Source organism: Oryzias latipes (assembly GCF_053564925.1).
Source record: "Oryzias latipes strain Hd-rR chromosome 1 unlocalized genomic scaffold, Olatipes_Hd-rR_3.1 chr1_Y".
Classification (NCBI taxonomy): domain Eukaryota; kingdom Metazoa; phylum Chordata; class Actinopteri; order Beloniformes; family Adrianichthyidae; genus Oryzias; species Oryzias latipes.
The window spans coordinates 7,186,658-7,200,085 of NW_027616335.1; the positions used below are offsets into that span (position 1 = coordinate 7,186,658).

A 13,428-nucleotide genomic window follows, 5' to 3' on the forward strand; every position below is an offset into this window, starting at 1 on the left:
CAAAGTAAAAGCGTGTTTGATATGATTGCTTACACTTGAGGTTGCTTCATCATAGGCCCCCCTGTTATTATGTTCTCTATTGTTCAATTTCATTTTAGTTTTAATGTTTTTTTTAGGCTTACACTTCACAGGAAATAACGGAGTTGATTGCTTAACTTAAAGCTTGACTCCTCCCATTTTTCAGGTTCAGAAAAAATTCTCAAAATCCCAAGTACAGCAACTTTTTACATTTTTGCTGAACTTTGAGGAATTTAAACTTTAAAAAAAATGTTTGAAAGCTCATTTGCTATGTTAAATGTGTCGTCATTTAAATTTAAAATCCCTGCTGTGAATTCATTCTTTTTTTTTTAATTTTCCTTATCAATCATTTTCATTGATTACATCCAACAGCAGTACCTGTGCTTGCTGGGAAAAAGCTTTATCTGTATCTGTGCTGTCAGATGATGATGGTGATTACTTGGCTGAGCGGGGCATCGATGAAGTTTACCACCTGTGGTGTCTGGCGGGTGGAGACTTGGAGAAGGAGCTGACCAACAAAGAAATCATCCAGTCCAAACCCCCCATCTGCACACTGCCCAAGTACATGTCCTACATCGCAAACACAGAAAGCTCTGCTTAGAATTACATATTTTTTCAGCTTTTTGGCTTGGCTGTGTGCAGCTCTTTCTTTTGTCTCTTTCTATCTAGTTTTGTCGTGGAGGATGGGGAGTCATTCGGGCAGGGAAGAGATCGGAGCTTTTTGCTGGACGACACCACGGTGACGCTGTCTTTGTGTCAACTCAGAAATGTGAGACAAAAATGATCGCCTTTCTGCACAAGTACAATAGATCTGTAGGGCAAACATTGACAACTTTTTTAAAACTTTAGAATTAAAAAATGAGAAATTTAACTTTAATTAGTTTATACACCAAATTAAGCACAGATTAAATAACTGTAAAAAAAAAAGTGAATCATGAATCATCATTTTTCTTACTGATTTTATTGAAAACCTAATTGATTTTAAGTTCAACAGCTGTTTGCTGAACTGTCCCTGACAAACCACTGGATCCCTCTCTTAGTCGTTTCTTTTTGTGCCTAAATAGTTTGACAAATTAAAACCCTAAACCTTTTTGGCCTTTTTTGGGTTAAAAGATTTGATAAAAAAATGAGTTAAAGTAGTTTGTTAATAAAATAACACGAAGGCTGTTTGCCTTAGACAGCAAAGCCAAAAAAAGCTGCTTTTTAAGTAAAGGGTTGACTTTTTCTTTGGTCTGTCATTTTTTTTAGAGACTTAAGGATGTAGCTGGTGAAGCTTATTATCCCCTTCTTGAAGACGAGTAAGTCCTTTTCATCCTGAATTAGCTGCTTTCAAATTTGACATGAGAAATGCCAGTTTCCTTTTTTTTTTTTTCCTTCCTCCTTTAGACAGTCGACTTTGTCCCAATCCAGCAGCAGCAATGAGCTGTCGTCCACAGTCACACTGCCACTCATCATCCGTGAGAGAGACACAGAGTATCAGCTCATCCGCATCATCCTCTTTGACAGGCTGCTCAAGGTCAGGCCAGCACTCAAAGAGCACCAACACATGGGACCTGCTGATTAGTTTACCATTCTTTTCTGTATTTTTAATGTATTGGTATTGTTAAAATAAAGTAAAAGAGTTTATCCATATCAGGCTTATCCATATAAAAAGAACTTGGTGTGGAAAGAAGCCAGATTGGATGTTCCTCCTCTTGTTCGAGGACTGGCGTGGGCTGCTCTGCTCGGAATTGAGGTGCCACAACAATAAAATGTTCAACTGACCCACAAGAGATTACTTTGTTAAATCAGACCCGAACGAGTCCTCTTCTTTTTGCACAGGGGGACATTCAGGCCAAGTACGACAGCATCGACAAGGACACCCCCATTCCCACTGACAGACAGGTGGGCAGCCGTTTCATAACAAACAGGAAGGGTCGGGACATGTGGCTTAAACACTTCCACGGCTTTATTTAACTGCTGTGAATGTTCTTATACTCAGATTGAAGTGGACATCCCCCGCTGTCATCAGTATGACGAGCTGCTGTCGTCTCCTGAGGGCCACACCAAGTTCAGGCGTGTGTTGAAGGCCTGGGTGGTCTCACACCCTGACCTAGTCTACTGGCAGGGTCAGCTATGCCCGTCAATCTCTTTTACTGTCTGTTTCTGTTTTGCCTGAGGTTTTTTTGCACTTTCCCTTCTTGTACCATCAATAACTGGACACTAGATGGTGGTCACGTCACATTTTAGAATCTGTCTTTTCCTTGTTCTGCCTGTAGTGAAAATAATTCCAACTAATAATATGGTTTTTGTTTTAGGTTTAGATTCCCTTTGCGCTCCGTTTCTATATTTGAACTTCAACAACGAAGGCAAGGATTTTATGTTGATTTCCTTTTAAGCAGTTTAACTCACTCTGGCTTAAATATTTTTTTCCCCTGTTGCTATTTTTCTCTGCAACCTGTCATTTACATGTCACATTTCCACAGCTTTAGCCTACGCCTGCATGTCTGCCTTCATCCCTAAGTACCTGTACAACTTTTTCTTGAAGGACAACTCCCATGTCATTCAAGGTAAGGGTCTCTTTTTTTTTCTTTTTTTTTTTTTTCTAAAGCTCCCTGCATTTATTCAGAGCTGCAAATCCTCCAAAGTTTTTAAAAGTATTAAATATCCAAACTAAGGGCTTAAAAGGCATTTGATTGTCTTAAATGCTGAGTGAATGTGCCTTAAAGTTTATTTCTTTCTTTATTTATTTATTTATTTGAAACCCCATTACATACATTTGACCAATTTCACAAAAACCAAAACTGATTTGACAAAATTCATTGACTAATTCGTCATATTTAATGACTGTTCTAAAACAGTCATTATGTGAAGAGATGAAACCATCAAACCTTTCATTTATTAGCAGTTCCATTAAGCGGTGTGTTTGCTTTAAATTTATTAATATTAAAGCTACATTAAAAGCATGGGAACTCCTTAAAATGGCAAATTCTTATCTTAAAAAAGGTTAACTTCTCCGCCTGGCAGGCTGAGGGTTTTACCGGTACACATATTGAACATATAATCCAAAAAAACGTTTCTCTCTTTGGAAATTGGAAGAAATTACATGGAATAAGTAATATCAACCTCGTTAAATATAAACAGTTGAAGTCAGTAATAAGCACAAGCTTTAAATTGAATCACAGGAATTTGACCCCATTTTTTTTTTAATTTCCTAAACTGCGATATGTGAAAATCTTTTAAAACAAATATCAAGGTTTGCCAGGAGAACGGCAACAATTGCTTTATGTTTTTTTTTAATCATTGGGTCGGGGTCAAGTGGGGTTTATTTCTTTTTTAACCTATTCAGTGTTTTTAGGTAAAAATGTAGGCTACCCTAACATAATTTGCATTTTTTTTGTACACAATATCCTAAATTTCATTTACCGGTAAATCAGTTTTTGTTTTTTTTTTAAAGATCTTTAAATGTCTTGAAAATAGCTTCCTCAAATCATTTTACACCACACACTTTTACAAAGCAAAGAGCTTGCATACAGACTTCACCTTGGCTCAAAAAACAATTGGTTATTGGCTGCTGTGGAGCAATCGCGCCGTCATCTCATGTTGACTTAATTCGAGCTCTGTGTCTCTCTTAAGCTGTGAAATCCCATTTCAGTCCGTCTTAATGGAGTCGCCAGCTGAGCCCCGTCATTCTGAGGCACGTAGACGCATGAAACTGCAAATGCCTGCAGAGAAATGTCAGGAGCAATTCCTACCTGACTGATAAACAGCTGCTCCTCCGTGCATCTATGCAGCTCTGTGGGGAGTGTGCCTATTATCATATCACAGCGGGGCTAGATGCTCTGCAGAGGTGGCTAATGTTCATCTGCGGTCTGAGCTCTTACCAAGTATGTAAATGATGCCAACTTTTAGTCACCATCTGCTGAAGGTAGTTCACAACATTTCTAAATGTGAATTGTGGGTATTTTAAAAGGAAAATCAAGTTTTAGTAGTATTTTTTGAGTAACAAATATGAGAATTAAAATTGGTTCTATTCAAATGAATGCTATTAGTTTACAGTATTAGTGCTACATCTCTAGACATGTTAATGTTTTGTTTTTAAAGACCCACTCCACTAAAAATAGTGTGTTTGGTGTTTTTAACATGTTATTGCAGCATTTGCTTTATGATGGATTTACAAAGAAAATTGAGCTTAAAATTGCATTTCTAAGTATTTCTTATTCCACTCGTTGTAAATCAGGATCAGAAAATGCAGTTTGCTTTAGCTTGTCGGTGTGGTGTTGGACAATGGCAAGCAACATGCTCCCTGCTCCGCTCCATTCCTATGAATCCACTTGTAGGTGGCTAGATCCACATATGTTTGTTTTCTTCATCCAAGCTGGCAAATGGCTCAAAACTGTTTAACTAGATAGTTTCGATAATTCCCTTCATTTCTGATACATGTTAAGTTGGGGTTGTGAGGCAGGAGAGTGTAAACAAAGGGATGGTGAGAAATGAAGGCAGGCTCACCTCGTCCCGTCCCACAACTCGGAGACAAATTTCTAATGAGCTACTTTGTCCTAGAAAATGACACAGTTTTTAGATTTTAGCTAAAAAGGGCACAATCATAACTAAAAACACCCACTGGTAACGCCTTTAAGATTAATTTAAAATGTGTTTAAGGCAGGATATTATTCGTTTGTGTTTTTTAAGGATCCTTTTCAGACTTTCAGTGAAAAATCTCTCTGTTTTCACTTGTGCTGTTTTGTCTCTATTTCAGAGTACTTGACTGTCTTCTCCCAAATGATTGCTTTTCACGACCCAGAGCTAAGCAACCATCTGAATGAAATTGGCTTCATTCCAGATGTAAGTTACCAAGGCTGCCACGCTCACCGATGACGCGCGCTCAAATCTCTGCATTTGTCTTTTTTTTTAAGTTAATCTTTAATAGGAATTTGGCGATACGAGGGCATTCTTCTTAGTTTTTATCTCCTTTCCAAGGGCAAAGAAAATGACCCATGATAGACTGCTGTCTGTATTTCTTTTAATGTCAATGACTTTTTGCTCAACATCCAGGATCCGTGGTCACAGTCAAGTTCTCCCTGTAGTCCAGGGATGATAATTTATACAGCGAGAAAATGTCTGCCAGGCACACTTAATGACACTCCTGTGCTGGGCTCAGTTGATTTCTCTTACTTTGTGCCACCTCTTCCTGCCCTTGCCTCTCTCGCTGACGCCTCTCCTCTGTGCCAAGGTTGGCGTCTGCGCTCCCTCACCAGGTTTTGGGTCCTCCTCTGATGAATGTGTGTCATCTGTGGGTGACGCAAAGAAAAGTGTTTTTTTTTTATTTTTATCACAGAAATGACAGCCTCCTCTCGTTCCATTTGTGATGCCGTGGCTTTGAAGTGGCGCAATCAAAGGCCCACGTCAAGCTCTTTGGCTGTCAGAGTCTAAAGGAAGAATGACATGTTTCTTGTAGGTATTTTCTCTGAAAGGAGCCATATCTTCAACCGATGTGATCCTTTCAGCCTTTACTTTCAGCCTGCATGTGCGAGCACTTACTTGCCGTTTCAAAGACGACCCTGTGGGCCTGTGTCCGTCGTTGGGTCGGGATAATGCTGTCTTTGCTGATAGACTTTTTGTGCTTGATGCCAATCCCAGTAATTAGACATCAGAGAGAATAATCCTCTGTCCTTTGGAACTTCAAGCAACAAAGTGGGCCTTTGTTGTACTGAGGCAATCATTCCTCCAAATGTCATCCATTAATTTTTGTTTCTATAATTGCACCCCCATTCAATGCAGTTCAGTTTATTTATTGGGCTCCAGTTTATATCTGAAGTTGTCTTTTGGCGCTTCATAAAAAGCATCAAACAGATCCTAACTAGAGTTTTTTTTAATTATAATTCAGTCCAGATAATTCCAATAAGGCCAGATCATTTAAATTTCATGGCCTTGATAAGTGACCAACAGATGACATCAAAGGGTTTTTGGTGTTCTGCCACGTTCACACAAAGCATGTGAACTGTGTTCAAGAAAGAGCTGAATGTGAACCCACTAATGGGTCAAAGTTCAACTGATTCGGCTTCAAGTGATTGGCCGTGCATTTTCTATGTAGAGCACGACAACTGACTGAAAAACTTGCATAGCGACACCTGAACAAGAGAATTTCAAACGCGAAAGTCCAAAGCGCACACATACGCGTGTTGACTTGAAGTGGTTGCTTGAACGGACATTTTCTATCCAGGTGTGAACATAGCATAATTTCCATACTCAGCAAACAAAAGGCAACAGTGAAGAGCAAAACTAACCTCTAATTGGAATTAAACTGCCAGCAAAATCAGACTCAATAAGAGAAACCATCCGATGAGAACAGTGATAGGACAGGAAAGACACAGACAAAATAAAAACAGTAACATCTGTAATGGGACAAACAGATGGCTTAGTACCAGCAGAAATGACAGCAGAGGAAGCACAAAATCCCTGGAACATTTGATAAATGGATTGGTGTAAATGTGATAGTACCTGCAATAATGAGAGAGCAGGAAGAAGACAGAAAAACAAAACGCCAACATCTGTCAGAAGACGAGCGGTCTCAAAAAAATTGACTGCAAAAACAGCATGCATTCATGTTAAAGACAAGGCAGGAGAAAGGTCTTCAGTAAAGAAGGAATGGATGGCCCAGTGCATTGTAATAAAAAACTCTGGCGTTGTCAGAAAGGTTGTTGTGCTCAAAGTCTTGAGTTGTTTACTCACTTGAGAAGGTAAGTGAACAGCCTGCAAATTGCACACATCTTTAACCACAGCCTTACTGGAATAGGCACAACCTTTCTCTGCACCCTGTCCCTGAATTGGAGAAGGCGGGGAAAGAAGTTTAAATTCTGTCTATATATGTGGTTTAATGCAACCCATATTTATCATCTGTGTACGTGACATGGTTATCAAAAAAAAGAAGTGATTTTAAAAGAGAAAAAAACCTCTTTGCAATTTTGGATAAAAAGCAGATTATTTAACATTTCTCCCGAAAAACTGCAGCAAGCAGAGAGTCTGGCTGCTTTCAGCCAGCTGTTTCATCTAGACCACCTCCAGTTTAGCCTCATCTCCATTTCCATCTCTGTCATTTGCAGCTATAATAACACAATCTACATCAACTCTGAGTGCAGTGAGTCTCCCCATCTCATCACCGCAGGCTAACAAGAGGTGCACTAAATGATCACCATCTCCCTCCAGATTGGCTGCCCATTAACTGGCCTACATAAACGGCCATATTCCCACGTTGGCTGTAGAATATTAGTGTCAGTTATGATGCTGATTTAGTTTATGATGAATCAGTAGTTTGTTGGTTTAAGGAAGAAAGTTTGTGTTTTTATAGTTTCTGCTTGTATGTGTTGAACCATAAAAAAGGAACAATACAAAAATAAATAAAAAAGAAGAGGGGAGAAAAGTGGGAAGACTAGATTAGTATCAGGAGATTTATTGTTTGGTCCCCCCCCCCCCCCCCCCCCCCGACTGAAGATCAGGCAAAACAGATTGTTGCTGTTTGTGAGTCCAAGAGGTTGTTCCGGTGTAAGAAAAAAGACAAATGAAGTTTTTGATCATTGTGTTTATTCCCGTTAATTTATCTGTTGCTTCTAAAAGGAATTCATCCAAAACATTGACGTCTTTTTGTCTTCTGTCTTATCTTTACAGCTTTATGCCATCCCCTGGTTCCTAACTATGTTCACACGTAAGTATTCATTTAAACGTATTTATTGAAATAATCTTGTGGGTTCTGTGTTTAAGTTTAGATGATCCTCAATCCCTTGTGCTGTCTTGTGGGGTCTAGAAGACCCCACCCATGACAAAGGTGGGCAGGATTTCATGTCGACCATGGACACCAGTGAAGATCAAAAATCATTGAATGACAAAAGTTTACTGAGCTGTCTTGCTGGGTACAGATGACCCCACTTCCAATGTTAACGTGCCTTGGATAGAACAAGGATCTGATCCTTCGTTGGCATCACTTTAACCCACAGATCCGTTTGAGCCCTGCGCTCTGCAGTGGAATCTTTAATTTATCAGGCATGTGCGTGCACTCTCTCAGGGTTGAAGAGGGTGGATCGTCCCTCTTCTACCCCCTCATCAAACCTGTTTGTCAGTCCGGTACTGAGGTGAAGCCGTCTGACTACAAATGACCCCGGTCCAATATGAGACAAGGTCGTAGGGGTCATCCTTCATGTACGTAGAGACCAAGCGGCTGCCACTCACATTTACCAGTTCACTCATCTGACTGCTAATGTGGCTCCTCAGCCTGAGTCACGTTCTGCTGGGCTTCACGGCTTCACAAACGTGGAGATGGCATAATCAGAAGAACCGTGCTGGTTTCCTGTTCTGGTCCATATTTAAAATTATACGACTGAAATAATTGCTATAGGTGGGCGTGTCATCAGTGTGGTTTTATTTGGCCTGAAGTAACCAAACAATTCTGTTTGTTAAGCTTCTCAGGCTGCTTATGTTTCATATGTAATTTTCCACAAAATCTCCCACCTGAAAAGGTTTTTCCAACAGTTTTCCCTACTTGAACAGGCATTCTTCCAGCTACTATTAGCCAAGGAATACAGTGTTTTAAACCATAAAACAATCACATTATAACAAGCTCTATAACCTATTTTATTTTTAATTGCATACAATTGTACCTCTAAACTTTTATAGACTTGCTCTTGTGTTAAAGGATATACGTGTTTTGCAGTTCACAAATCTTTTTTTTTTTCTTCCTGGTTTGCTATGCAGATGTTTTCCCACTGCACAAGATCTTCCATCTATGGGACACATTGCTGCTGGGAAACTCCTCATTCCCCTTCTGTATTGGTGTCGCCATACTGCAGCAACTGAGGGACCGTCTCTTAGCAAACGGGTTTAATGAATGCATCCTTCTCTTCTCTGACCTGCCAGGTAAAACTGTAAGGCAACTAATTCGTTGACTTTTTTCATTCATTCTTTTAGAAAATGCTGGTAAATCTGTAGGAACAGCGGAAAGGTTTGTAAATCTTCAAAGTTGAATTAAAAACCTTGGTTAAAAATTTTACAAATAAGCTAAATGAATGTAAAGTAATTTTTAAAATGCACTAAGCTTATTATAGGCTCATATAATATAAGATGAGTTTGTGTTAAATTCAGGTTACAGACATACATTTCCAACACAATTCAGTTCAAAGTTGTAAAATTCTATTAAAAATATTTTAACTCTCTGGTCCTATATGACCTAAAATTACAGATCCATGACAGTGATCTTTTCTTTATCAATTTTCTTTCTTTCCATGTATGGGAACATCAAATGAGCCGTTCTAGATGTTAGATAGACAGTTTATACGAAATCTTTTGACTTCCTGCAGCATTTTTCTGAACAGTTTACCATCTGAAATAGAACATTTACTCCTAGAATTTTTTTTTTTTAACTTTAAACTTTGAAACTCCAATCTTGATGTTGTTATGATGAGCCACAGAAGTAAATTTAACTCTCCCCAAGAGCAGCAGCAGTTTCTGTCTGCATCCTTACTAAAGTTGCATTCCAATAAACCTCAGTCTGTCCTGCACGGTCATGGTCTAATGCTTAAATGTGGTGTTACCATTTTGCATTGCTGTCTGCTTTGCGGTATTTATATTTTTATTATCCAGTGAGTAGCATCACTACACGTCTGTTGTCCTTGAAGCACGAGACTTGAACGGTTGATATTTAACTGTCAAAACAAAAATTGAAATGAGACGCCTTGAGCCTGCATTAGCCGGTCTTTTTCCTTAATGACTTTAAAATAAACTCAGTAAGTGAGCATCAACACTATCATGATGATGATGATGATGATGATGATGATGATGATGATGATGATGGTATTTATTTCAGAAACATACTTTAAGAAGAAAGATGGGAAAAGAAAAAAAACATTCAAGAAATGTTCTTGTCCTGGTGTTCTCCATTCTTGTAACCTGACGCCACTAAAAAAAACAAAAAACAGATGGATTTGCTGCACACGACAAGCCTGCTCACTCAAGGAGGCTGGAATCCATATTCAGCTCAAACCAAGGTGTTGTGGCATCCAGCCACAAAGTAAAGCAAAACCATGAAACAAGAATCTATTTTACAAAAAGATTGCCCTGTTTTTCACAAAACTTCCAATTAGGAATACTTGTCTTTTTTAAGGACTTTTTAATTTTCCAATTAGGCAGTTTCTTTACGATCAGGACGTCCATCTACTTACTTAGGCACAGTGGAGGTTGTATCTTGCTGTGGGATTCCCTGCTTTGCTTTAATGTACATTTTTCATAAGGATATTGAAAACTCATTGCAGAGAACTGAATCTTTTTGTCTTATATATAGGGGTGCTACAGTTGTGAGACCAGCTCTGCTCTATGGGTTAGAGACGGTAGCAGTGAGACAGAGACAAGAGGCTGAGATGGAGGTAGCGGAGATGAAGATGTTGAGGTTCTCCTTAGGAGTGACCAGGTTAGACAGGATAAGGAACGAGTACATCAGAGGGACGGCCCATGTTGCCTGTGTTAGCGACAAAGTCAGAGAAGCCAGACTGAGATGGTTTGGACATGTTCAGAGGAGGGATAGTGGATATATTGGTAGAAGGATGTTGGAGATGGAGCTGCCTGGCAGGAGGGCAAGAGGACGGCCAAAGAGGAGATATATGGATGTCTTAACAGAGGACATGAAGTTGGCTAATGTTAGGGTAGAAGATGTCCATGATAGAGTGAGGTGGAAAAGGATGATTCGCTGTGGCGACCCCTGATGGGAAAAGCCGAAAGAGAAAGAAGATATAGGGGTGCTGCAGGCTTTAAGCTTAAGAAGACGAACATAGTATTTCTGATGAAAGAAAAATTGTGCAAATGTAGCCAAAAAAAATAGATAAAGGCAAACGTAAAGCAAAGGATTTGTGTTAAGTCAACATCTTTCCTGACTAATCAAAAATAGATCATGATTTATTTTTAAAGCAGAAATAACTCTAGTCAAACTGCTATGAATGAATTACTGAATGTATTCATTCATAAGAAATATATATATTGCACTTATAAAGGATGATTTGGAGAGCAAATTACAGTTTTTTCATTAGACCACTTAAATGGATAGTCATTAAAATGCATTCAATTGCTGGTTAGGGTTAGTGTTTGTCACACTAAGTTTCAGAGCAGTATTAAAAGTGCACATTATTTATTATTTCCCGCATAATAAATCAAAACATTCACTTTTGTAACTTTCTTTCTTTTACTAGAATTCAAAATGATGTGAGATTTCAAGTGCAGCAGACCACCATCACTTGCCCATAAATGAACACTGGAATGCTGATATAATCTTTTCCTCCTGTTGGAATTTAGTGTTCTTTACTTTACTGTTTTTCACTGTCCCAGTCCAACAGGTCAATCAGATTTAGACAGGAGCCAATTGGAGTTCATCTTGTCCTTATAAAGGGAAAATATGCTGGCTTAGATTAGCAGTTGGTTTGTCTGGCAGGAGCGACTCCTACTGCCATTTTCTCTCAGTATATCACTACTAGCCTCATTTATAGCATCTGAATACCAGGAAAGTGACTGTGTATTTTTTGGCACTTTCCTTAAACTGTATTAAGACCTCTTTATGACCTCAAACAGGAATTGTTTACATAGGTTCCTAGCCATGTTCAGACCCACTTTAAGATAGTTGCACATAACTAGCTGCAAACGCAGCCTGTTAAATGTCCATCTAGCCCAGCTGCGTTTGTTGAAAGTAACAGAGAGCCAAACTTTTTCTTTTCTTTCGTTTTTTCTATTTTTGAGGCAACATTTGTCAGTTCTTGTCTTGTGGAGAGGTCGCTCCTTTCAGCACATCACTGAAGAGTGAAACAAAAAACAAAAGATGTCTGGTGTGACTTTTGAATGATTTTTTTTTTTCATTTCCTACACTAAATGAGATTTGAAAAAAAGGGTTAGGGTTCTCTAGTGCAGAGTTTGTACGTATCTATTTTATAATTTGAAACAAGAAAGAAAAACAAAAAGATATCAATGAAATTCTGATACTAGTTGATATTTTTTTAGGTTACGAAAAATGAAAATCTTTTTTTGTTGTTGCTTATCTGTGTAGAAAAATACATTCCAGATATATTTCACATTTTTGACACCATCCAGTAACCAGATAGAATAGAGATTTATTAATCTCCCAGAGTACAAATTCACCAATGTACCGACAATTAATTAAAAACAATAGAATATCATGGAAAAGTGTATTCATTTCAATAGTTCCATTAAAAAAATAGACATCTACAGACTATAGATTCAGGGCTCACTGTTTATTTGATTTGAAATATTTATTAGCTATTTTTTACATACTTTGGGGTTCCAGCTCATGAAACTCACTAAAATAGGATTTGAGAAAATCAGAATAATGTGGAGAAATCACCATCACATCAATTAAAATGAAGTATTTTCAAAATATGTCCATCTTCAATAGTAAGGAATAAAATCAAGTACCGTAAACCCTTGTTTTTCGCGGGGGTTACGTTCCAAAAAGAACCCGTGATAGGCAAAATCCGTGAAGTAGAAACCTCTTTTTTTTTACAATTATTATACAATTAAATACTCTATTATACATTGAAAAGAAAGAACAAACCATTTTACAGGCTCATGCATTTGTTTCACAAATCAAAGTACTTTAGAAACTTTTTTTCAACAAATAACTTCTGTACTATACTGTCAAATAATAATTTGAATCATTGATGTAAACAGAAGGCTTCAAATCGCGGAGATTAGCCCTGCCCACCGCGACCCGAGTATTGGATTAAACGGGAGAAAATTTAAAATGATTATGAAAAAAATACAAAGTACAGTCGGACAAACAGTGACTCAGGTGTATTTCACTGCTTCTTCTGACTGAGCCGCTGCATCCTGAATCCACTCTGCAGTGTTTTCTTCTTTTGAAGCCCGCGGTGCAGCTGTGTTTGTTCGGGAGAAGAACATTATCATAGTGATATACAGTTGTTGTCGCTCTTTTTTCTATGGGTTTTAGAGAAACTCAAAATTGCAAGATGATTTGCACGTACGTGTTGTAAATTTGGCTAGTTGTTTTACGTACGTGTACATATTAAACTGCTACGTTATTGATGCACAGGTAGAGAAGAAGCGGAGTGACTTTTTAGCCAATCAGAATTTAGAACAATGCACGATGCAAATCCGTGAAGTAGCGAAACCGTGAAAAGTAAACCGCGTTATAGCAAGGGATCACTGTATTTCACTTTTTTTTTTTTTAGGTAATAAAATTTTTGTGCATGTGTTAATTTCTGTTTTTCATAGCCTTGCATCCCAGCTGCTTTACAAGCAAAAGAAAGTTTCTGGGATTTCATGTAACCTCTACATCACTGACACGCTGTGAGTTTATTGAAGAGGATGGTTGTTATCGCCAAAGCTGTCGAGGCTGATGGACAGCAATCTTTAAACTGTTCAATGCTA

The 13,428-nt window shown here is 38.3% G+C and overlaps 1 protein-coding gene across 3 annotated transcripts in view; it reads left to right on the top strand.

The window, feature by feature from the left end:
* LOC101171975 (TBC domain-containing protein kinase-like protein) overlaps positions 1-13,428 on the top strand; it is a 44,146-nt gene that overhangs the window by 6,323 nt on the left and 24,395 nt on the right. For all 3 annotated transcript variants that reach the window (XM_078943666.1, XM_023957389.2, XM_023957386.2), the window contains exons 11-22: positions 441-579; positions 688-787; positions 1,267-1,316; positions 1,405-1,534; positions 1,655-1,753; positions 1,840-1,902; positions 2,000-2,126; positions 2,316-2,366; positions 2,484-2,567; positions 4,757-4,842; positions 7,663-7,699; positions 8,743-8,904. In XM_078943666.1, coding sequence (XP_078799792.1) covers positions 441-579; positions 688-787; positions 1,267-1,316; positions 1,405-1,534; positions 1,655-1,753; positions 1,840-1,902; positions 2,000-2,126; positions 2,316-2,366; positions 2,484-2,567; positions 4,757-4,842; positions 7,663-7,699; positions 8,743-8,904 — 1,128 coding nt within the window. The remainder of the gene's footprint in view (positions 1-440; positions 580-687; positions 788-1,266; positions 1,317-1,404; positions 1,535-1,654; positions 1,754-1,839; positions 1,903-1,999; positions 2,127-2,315; positions 2,367-2,483; positions 2,568-4,756; positions 4,843-7,662; positions 7,700-8,742; positions 8,905-13,428) is intronic.